Source organism: Taudactylus pleione, unplaced genomic scaffold (assembly GCF_031769625.1).
Source record: "Taudactylus pleione unplaced genomic scaffold, aTauple2 ptg000085l, whole genome shotgun sequence".
NCBI lineage: Eukaryota > Metazoa > Chordata > Amphibia > Anura > Myobatrachidae > Taudactylus > Taudactylus pleione.
Genome location: NW_028284487.1, coordinates 2,859,775 through 2,869,864, shown reverse-complemented (window position 1 = coordinate 2,869,864; position 10,090 = coordinate 2,859,775). Strand labels below are relative to the sequence as shown.

The window sequence follows — 10,090 nt, the reverse complement described above, 5'->3', positions numbered from 1 at the left end:
GCGTCCTTATGTTGGCCTGCGACGGCATTGCGATTGCAAATATTAGCATATTTTCACAGTGGGCCTGCGTGCGTAATCGCAGCTGCGATCGCAATAGCGATCTGTAGTGAATCAGGCCCAGGGTCAGCTTCCGGACCCAGCCAGGGGCTGTGGGGGAGAGATCGAAAGATCTCTCTCCTGTACCTAGCTCAAAGCAGCTATAAGCATTCAACTACGTGGGGCTAAACTAAGAAAAGCTTTACTTTTTGGAGTTTGATACAGAAGGGTCAGGTCATAATCTCCATTGATAATAATGGGGACTGCGATCTGGAGCGCTAATTAGCACTTTGCCAGAGATTTCTGTGAAATCTGCTGCATTGTGCTTTTAGTACATAACACTGTTGTAACTACCGTAGGTGCAAGGGTTGTGGCTGCTATGGGGCCCGGCCCGGCCCCTAATCCGCCAGGCCAGCTGTGGTCGCGTCCTCCAGCAGTGTGCTGTGCAGGGCAGGCACATCTGCCCTCACGGTCGGCTCTCCTCCCAGCATTAGTCAGTGAGGAGAGATGGAGTTGACCGTGAGAGGTGTGCCTGCCCTGCGCAGCACACGCTGAAGGAGGACGCGACCACGGAGCAGAGGTAAGTCGAGGAGAGGGGAGTGCGGAGGGGAGACGGGGACCTAGGAGGGCCCGTGAAAATTTTGCTATGGGGCCCCCCCTTGGTCAAGTTTCGCCCCTGCATAGGAGCAATACATAAAATGATGCAGAAACTGCAGTTTTTGCATAATTTGATGTATCAAACACCTTGATACAAAGGCCCCTAAATCTCAGGAATTTTATAGGCATAAACTGCAATACTACATATGAATCTTGTGATTTCATTATTTAATGCTGTGCCAGTATACAATATTTACTGTTTCAGTGCAAACACTCAGTTCTCCTTTTGTTGTGTTTTTAGAAGTCCAGAATCACCTAACGCATCATTTATTTATTTATTAACAGTTTCTTATATAGCGCAGCAAATTCCGTTGTGCTTTACAATTTGAATCAACATTAACATTATACTGAGTTGTAAAAGACATACATACATACATACAGAAAAGACATACATAAGGGTACAGGGGGGTATCCACTACACGATTAAGTGGAACGATTGAACGATCACGATCGTACGATCATTCAATCGTTTGCAAATCATTCACAAAAGTGTCTAAAATGACCAGCGATGCGCGTGCCCACTGGTCTTTTAGACATCTATGATCTCTCCAACATGCTGGTCAACCCGACGATATCGTCAGTTTCAGCATGTTTCCAGATGATTGATGACCCTGCACTGAACGTCTTCTCGTTCAGTGCAGGCTCATCACACAACTGACAAACGACGTCGTTTTCAGATCTGGTAGTGGATACCCCCTTAAGAGGGTCCTGCTCGCAAGATTACAATCTATCTTACATTTATCTTGTCTAATCCATATACATTTGCTCCATCAAGAAATCCTGCTCTCTGTAATTTTCTCAGCCTTTTAAAGTTGATTTTATGAAAGCCCAGCTAATGCTATTGCAGCTTTAAATTAATTGCACAAGTAAGCTTGGAAAAACTGCAATCACAAAGCATTGCTTGTTTACAAATCTCATACAATATTTGCAATGAGTAATGTTACCTGCCTTGATGTCATAAAGGTGTGCTAACAGGGTGAGGCTATGAGGTTTGGTTACCTTTATTTCAGAGAGACACTTGCAGTGCAACGATCTATCATTCCACATTATAGGACAACAATATGATGCTCCCTGTGCTATTATGCATCTTATTGTCCTGTTGTTACTCTGTGCCTGTTGAGGAGGTGGTAAAAGCTGAGGTTGCTCCGGACCTTGGAGGGTGGCATACGTTACCACTGAACTCAAAGAAACTGGTTACCCTGACAAAGCTTTTAGAAAACACATATAATGAGAAAAATTACAGTTTGTATTGGTTCAAGATCAAACAAGTGCTGGAAGCATATTATCAGGTAAAAGGATATCTTGTCTATTATTCTGTCTAGTAACTAAATGATTTTCAGTTAATTATTATTATGCTTATATTTGGGAATTGATGATACAGACTTAACAATTAAGTAAAATACTTTTGGTTCTATTTCTGGTTTGTATTAGCAGTATCCGTATTCCCTAAACAGGTCTACCAAGCTGCAACATTATGTGGTGTCATCAACTAGTCTCCCATAATACCTATTCTAGGATCAGGTCTTTGCTTAGAACCTTGACGTGTCCCCTATTGTGGATTCTCCCTCATAGGAAGGGATAGCACAGCTTTGGTTGAGACTGCAGGACGATCTCCTTTCTGAAGCCTTTGCTGGACCATTTGCAAACCTATAATATTATTATAGTTAGTTCAGTATATTTTATCGACCGTGACTATGAGAATGTTGACAGTGAATATGTGCACATGTTCATCATGCTGACAATCAGGTCGGCACTGATACAATGTCGACAATACATTTATAGGTATCATTAGCCCCAAAACCTAAATACTAATGTTGATATTTTCACTACGATTTTATGTTGACATTTTCATAATTGTCGACATTCTGGTGTCGACATTATAAATGTCGACTAACTGACTGCATACCATTATATTAACACTAGGATCATTTACAGTGTACAGTATAGCCACACAGTCAGGGTACCAGCACAAGCTAGCTGGTCCCGATTTTGAACTCTATAAGCCGGTCCAATGGCCCTCATTATATGGTACCTGAATAGGCTTTCCTAGCTATTCCTAAAACACCAAAAGTATACAGGATGGTATGTATAGCCAGATGATGCAAGTTTGAATTACTTTCAATGGATGTTCATGATTCAGCTATCAAATTGTTAGAGAATATGCCCAGATGTGAATATGTAATTTTCAAAATGTATTGTCCTCATACATTAACTGCACCCAAAGTATCCTTAAGAAAACCATTCAAATGGAAGGACCCACCATGTGAAGTTAGCAGCCAGTAGCTGGTGTTCTGTTGGTAATGTCCATCATCCTGATTATTTGAAAAGCTCATCACTGTAGCTACTGAAACTGGTTGGTTTTACTGTCCTTAATACTGTAGGACATTTTATTTTTTTTGCATCACGATCATATAATTATAACATATAGGCATCCATCTCAATTAAATTGCTTGCACAACACTGTTATACAGAATTTTAGATATAGTAGACTCACTTGGCTAGAATAATTCCCTTTACTGTTATGCTCCACACTTCTCTAATCAACTTACATTTTCACAGACAGCAAAATTCTGACGTCACATTTGCTGTTAATGCTGTCCCTTTATATGTTTCTAATATGATACTGCCAGAGACTGGCAGGTACTGGATATGATTCTGACTATGATACTGGTAGAGCCTCCCCTGTCATACTCCTGAGACTTGATATAAAAATGGTTAGAATAGTAAGAAGATATTTATAACTTATAAACATCTTCGTTTATTGTAATAATTTTTATAGTTAACACTCACCAGCTTTGTGGAGCCCTGGGACTGCAGGGAAACGAGAGATGAGGCAGCAACAGCTCAGCCTCAATTCTAGTCAGACACTGCTTGCAGAGCTGGGGGCAGTTCTGCAAGCAGGCAGTAAGCTGCACAGAAAGAGGCAGTAAGCTGCACAGAAAGAGAGATAGTAGAGGCATGTCTCTGAGTATGGGGGTGTGCCTTGAGCACTGATGGACACCTTGGATGTGTCATGTCACCAGGAAGTGCACTGCAGTGTTTAGAGATCGGAGCTCAGTAAGATAAGACACAGTGATGCAGGTAGGAGAATCAATGGAAACTGAAGCCTAGTATAGTGAGGGGAGAGGTACAGTGAGTAATGGATGAGATGGGCTTCCAGCACTCAGACTCATTACCATGTGTCTCCCTAGTCACTGACCTCACCGCACGTCACTAGATACTGCTTATCAGGTGTAAAATATTTTAGCCATCTATATACTTGTTATATACATAGAAGAAACTACGGCCACTATGGCCCTATGTGGAGTTTGTATATTCTCCCTGTGCTTAGATTTCCTCCGGGTACTCCGATTCCATCCCACACTCCAAAAATATACTGGTAGGTTAATTGGCTACTGATAAAAAAATTAACCATTAGTGTGTACATGTGTGAGCATGTGGTAGGCAATATATATTGTGAGCTCCACTGGGACAGGGACTGATGTGAATGGCTAAATATTCTCTCTAAAGAGCTGCAGAATATGTGTGCGTTATATAATACCCCTTTTACACCGACTTAAAAATCCTGGGTTGATTGCACGTGAACGCGCATCAACCCGGGATTTTTGTCAATGTAAATGGATCAACCCAGGTCCTGGCTTGCATGGTTGAGCACGGGTTATTCCCGCGTCACCCTGCAGTGTAAACGGCGCAATTTGGGTCACGATGACCCGGGTCGTGCCGCATACCATCCAATTGGGCGGCTTGAGTGGCGCTTGGAGATGACATCATCTCCAAGCATCCACTGCCGTGCCTGCGGACCACTGCGGAGTAAGCTAAGGGGGTCACGGAGGGGGAGGGAGGGTAAGAAGCGCTGCTCACCTGTGCCGGAGAGCCAGGTCAGTGCTGACTGTGTAAAAGGGGGTCTGTCCCTGGTTGGAAGCGTGTTCTGGGACTTTGATGTAAAGGGGTATCAATAACTTGTAAAAATAAATAATAAAGACTGGTTATTTTGCAATAGCTTGTCTATTAAATAATTAGGGCCAACAATAAAAAATATCTGCCGCATCCCCCCCATCCAAGCTCCAGCAGCGGCAGGGGCTGCTGATGTGAACGGTCAAAGCACTGCAGAATGTGTAAGTGCTATATAAATAACTTTTAATGAATAATAAATGGTAGTTGTTAGTTGCAAGATCCCAGAAAAAGTATTCTAAATCCTGGAGATTCCAAGGAACACAGACACCGCTCTAATAAAATTCTTGCATATAGTTCAAAACATTCACACAATATGAATTTTGTATACTCTGATTGTGCTTCTCAGCTCATCTATTTTCTCTCTTATCACGGCAAAATTTAATTTTTCAGAATTAAAAAGTTTAGTAATTTACAAACAAAAAGAAAAAAAGAACCAATTACACATTGCATTCTGGGCCTGATTCAGACTCGTGAGCGCTGAGCGCTTGCAAGCGGGTCGATGTTAGCCCAGTGCGCATGCGTACGATGGACCGAGCTCCGTCGTGCGCATGCGCGAGACCCGGATAGCGACGGCCAAGCCGTCGCTATGGGTCTCATACCAAAGGGGGCGTGCTGTCGATGGTCAGTGGGAGTGCCTTCGGCTGTGATAGAGCCGAAAGCACTCCAGGGCTTGCGGCAACGAGACCCTACCACAAGGGTCTCGTCGCAAGCCCGATGGTCGCGATGGCCTTGACCATCGCGACCATCTTTTTGGCCGCTCGCTATAGCTGTGGGTGGTCACCCACAGCTATGCGAGCGGCCAGGAGGCCGCTCTAAAAAAAGAGAAGGATGGCCCTGATTCAGAGCGAGCGCTCTGTCAGAGCGTCCAGCTCTGAATCAGGGCCACTGTACCAAGGGCCTGATTCAGACGCACACACAATGCCGATGTTCATGGATTTTTTGCTACTGTGCATGCGCATAAATCCCTAAAAACCCCTACGGCACATGCGTTACACAGAGTGGAGTCTTTAGCGAGACTTGATATGTATCTTTTAATTTCATGTCTGCAACAGGATCCAAGTAATAGCAGCAGGTATCCTAATAATGACAATCATTGTGTATATCTCTGACAGCCTCAGTTTCTACAAAATATACTAAATTCAACAGATGTTACCGTTAAGGAAAATGCAGAGATTTTCGTTTGACTCCTTAGCAATTAGCCGAGGGACAGGTTATGACAAAGAAATGACTCCTCACAGTGATCTCAAAATATGCACTATATCACAAATTTACGCGCTACAGGCAATGAGGGTCTCACTTTTTAAAAGTCAGTGGGCCCTGCAGGACGCGCTACAGCAGCCAACCCAGCATCTTCCCAAACCAATCAGCTTCGGGCGGCAACGTCTCTTCGTCCAATAAAAGGAAGACGCCTGCCCCGTCTCGGGCTCGCCGCCCACTAGCTATTGGAGGACACAACGAGGGGCCTGGATTATACAGCACACAGCCGCCACCACAGAAGGGGAGGACTGTGCATGAGGAGCCGACCCAGAGAGGCGGAAGCTGGAGCATGTGCTCCCCGGCACTGCACCTCCAATCTCCTCCCCAGTACGGGCGGCACCTCCGATCCTCCCCCAGTACTGGCACTGGCAGCACCTACACCCCCAACCACCCCATTACAAGCGGCACCTCCGATTTCCCCCTCCCCCCCGTACAGGCACTGGCAGCACCTGCACCCTGGACAAGAAGTGCAAGCAGTACCTCCGATACCCCCCAAGTCCATGTGGCACCTGCACCTCGGATCCAAGCAGCAGAAGCAGGTGTCAGGGAAGCCGTGTGTCGTGGAGCCCATAACCCCCTTCTTGACCCCCAGTACTGTGCCAGCTATCTAACTTTGCCACCTCCCTACCCTAGCACTGCCTGCCCCTAACCCCCTACTTGGCCCCCAGCACTGTTGCAACTATTATCTGCTCTTACCCCTTCCCTACCCTCAGCACTGCCTGCCCTTATTACCCTCTAGATCTACCCCAACTGCTGCTTGTCTTTATCCCCCTCTACCCAAACTGCTACCTGTCCGCAGCACTGTCCCAACTGCTGCCTGTCCTCGCCCCCCATAATATGTGATGGGACCCAGAAACAGTGCAGAAGGACCCCAATTTCTTAAAGTTGCTTAGAATGATCACTGCTGCTCAGTCTAGATTTCCCAGGCAAATTGTATAGTATAGTACAATTCCTTAAGTAGGGGCTTCTATTTTAAGGGGAGTAATCGCTGTGCTGTATATGCTGAGATAGGTACCCTAGGGAGGGCATATGTATTCTCCTCAAACTGATCTCCTGAAAAATTGCTGGCAACATAACATAACTTTCTCTATTGGCTCCTCTCTTCATTTATATAGCCAGTCTCGATCCCCTTCAATGCCCACCTGTAGCATGTGCACCATCTCACAGTTCCAGTGCAGTTAACTATTCTCCTGCTGGCTAGTTCTTGGTTGCTAAGTAAACCCAGGACCTGCTGCAGCAATGGTTCTCCTCTGGCAACAGTAGTAGCGGGCAGTATTTTCTCTCCCTGCTGTCTCTAGGTCTATCTCTGGAGTTAAAGATGCTGTTGGTAGCTTTGGATCTGGGGTGAGGTTGTGTGCGGTGGGGGGGGGGGGGTATCAGTTTTTCTGCAGCAATGGTTTTATTTGGCTGCAGCACTTTAATTACAGAGCCCCTTAAGTGATACCACACTATGGCCGGGTACCACACATGAATGTAAATACAGAGCTTTTTAACATCTCTGGGCGCAGAACAATCCTCAGAGTGACAGAGTTACCAATCTCAGGGTACTGTTGCAATGACCTTGCTGTGATGAGTGTGATGTCAAATAATAATTAAACACCAGATGATTTATTATACTTAAATGGAGGTAAGTTGAGAAAAGGATTGGACCTTCAGGTTTTATCCAGCAACTTTTATCAAACATAGGAACTCTGGTCAGACTGTACATCAGGCTTGCCTACCCTCCCGATTTGGCCGGGAGCCTCCCGATTTTCGGGTGCCGCTCCCGGCCCCCTGGAAAGGCAGGCAAGCCTCCTGGAAGTCTCACACCCTCCCCACCTCCCCCCTGAAAAAAACAGAAATCCCCGCAGCGGGGGGCTCGGTGACACGATTCGCGCAGAATCGCGTCATCGTGGCCCCGCCCCCTGCTTCACAATGATGAAAATCACAGCATTGTGAAGAGGGGGCGGAGTCACGATGACGCTATCATGCGGCTCCACCCCCAGTGTGACCCAAAATGTCCGCCCCGCCCCCGGCTCTGCCCCCAATGGCCGCCCCCGCCCCCCGCTATTAGCCGACAATCAGCTCCCTCCCGGAAGGCTGAAGCTGATTGTCGGCAAGTATGCTGTACATTTCCTCTTTCTCCAATGTAAAACTGTGGCTAATGGTCTCTGAATACCACCACTAGTCAGGCCTACAGAAATCCCAGATATAATCTTCTCTTTGTAGTATAGCTACAATACCCACTGCCACTAATTAAAGCAAGGTTTATATACTACTAGCTGTAATGTCTGACATTGCCTGGCTTTTATTTTTTTTCTCTGTCTCCACCACCATTCCTTTCCTTCTCTCTCTCCATAGGCAGGATGCATAAAGCAACGCATTTTGCATGGGATGCATCCCGTCATTCATCGCATGCATGCCAGTGTTAATAACGCCAGTATTCATAAAAACAGCTGCCCTTTGTGAGAGAGGGACTTCCAGGTTTATGACCCAGAAATCCCTCTGTGCATGCACAGAACGACACATGCACATCCGGGGGTGCTGGGAGGGATCCGATTGGATCCCTATCACAGCACTTTGCAATAAGAAGCTTGGTGCATATCAGAAATGCAGTCAAACCCCCGAAAGTGGCATTTTTCGGGGTTTGACCACATTACTGTTGATAGTGCACAGTACCCCATATCTTTCCTTCTCTTGTCCCACTCTCTCTCTTCCCCCCAACATTTTCTCCATACCCCTCTCTCCCTCCATACCTTTTCCCCACACCAACACTTTCTCCCCACTTTTACCTCTCCACTCTCTCTTTCTACAGCCTCCCCTTCTCACTCTCTCCTGTGCATCTATGACACTGGTGAGAGGGCATCATTTTTATCAGCAGTTAATTTTTCTAACTCTTTACAACTTCTGCCATGACCAAAGGGTAGAAACACTCACTCTTCTTTGCCAGTCATCTATACCGCCTATTAAATATTATCAGAACCATCAAAATAGTCATAAATTGCTGGCAAAATAAAATAAATGTATCTGTCTCTAACAATCTTAACAAATAATAGAGCAAAGTAATATCCTGCAACTGGGTGGGTTACAATAATATAGCAAGTTCATTGCTCCTACTTCTTTCCCAGCAAAGGTAAACTTTAATAAGTTGTCATAACCAACTACTCATATATATATATATTTTTTTTTCATTTATTTCAAGGTCGTTAATGGGATTAATTATCAAATCAGTGTGATTATAGAGCCAACTGGGTGTCTAAAAGAAGAAGACTTGAAGACCTGTATATCTCCTGGCTTAGATGGAATGAAGGTACTAGTACTCCATTTGCTCAATAGAATCATTTTTCTTTACTTTCAATATCCGATTTTTACTTTCTGTCATTTGCACATTAAAGGGGTTTATCACATTTTTATTGATATGAGGAAGTAGAATGTCTACCACCCGTCGAGCCACAAAATGCAATGTGCCAACAACACCTATTGGTCTGGGGTGCAGTATACAGTTTCTCAGTTTAGCTACTTATGGGGAAAGGATTTAACAAAAAATAAATAAAAAATAGTATGCATTCTTTAACTGAATTATTCTCTCTTTGATTTTGTTCTTTCTTCTCTTTCTCTATAGGTGGAAATTTGTCATTATTATATAAAGGAAAATCTTCCAAAGCTCAAACCAGAAATCATCAGCAAAACATGTGAAGATGTGTAGCCTACTACCTATTCCCATAAATTACAGAGGTTTTAAATGAACTTTGCCCGCTATGTGTAATGTGATATTTGGGCCATTGGATTGGCCAGCATCATTTATTAAATTAGCCTCTTCCCAGGACTTGGTTCTGCTAAACTTTTTTCCTTTACTGTTTAGCCTTAGGATAATCTTTCATGATTTAATCAATAATGACTGCTCTACTAGAAATAAACAAAACTTAACCTGTTAATGAATAAAATAGACTCTTAAAAATGGTTTTATATATGTTATTCTAATGCTGCCTTCCTAAACATAACTGACAATTTAATTCAAGGCTTAGATGTTGCTACACTATGTACCAGATTCATATTTACACACAAATGGCGATGTTCATGCAGATTCAGCAATTGTTAGCCATTGCGCTTGTGTGTAAACCTACTGCGCACACGCAGCATTGTTTTGCGATTACGCTAACAATGAGGATTCATTCACAAAGTGAGTGACAGTTAGCATTTGTGGCTA

At 44.4% G+C, this 10,090-nt stretch overlaps 1 protein-coding gene across 1 annotated transcript; it reads left to right on the top strand.

Annotated features, from left to right (window-relative positions):
- Positions 1-1,728: 1,728 nt before the first annotated feature.
- LOC148529653 (cystatin-D-like) lies at positions 1,729-9,805 on the top strand. The gene is made up of 3 exons (XM_088468410.1): positions 1,729-1,982; positions 9,086-9,193; positions 9,506-9,805. The coding sequence occupies exons 1-3, from the start codon at positions 1,755-1,757 to the stop codon at positions 9,587-9,589; spliced, it is 420 nt and encodes a 139-aa protein (XP_088324536.1). The 5' UTR covers positions 1,729-1,754; the 3' UTR covers positions 9,590-9,805.
- Positions 9,806-10,090: the final 285 nt, after the last annotated feature.

Bases quoted from the DNA above. Each gene is read 5' to 3' on its own strand.
- LOC148529653 (XM_088468410.1), top strand. From the start codon at position 1,755: ATGATGCTCCCTGTGCTATTATGCATCTTATTGTCCTGTTGTTACTCT. The intron at 1,983-9,085 runs GTAAAAGGATAT...ATTTATTTCAAG, and splicing joins TGCTGGAAGCATATTATCAG to GTCGTTAATGGGATTAATTA. The intron at 9,194-9,505 runs GTACTAGTACTC...CTTTCTCTATAG, and splicing joins CTGGCTTAGATGGAATGAAG to GTGGAAATTTGTCATTATTA.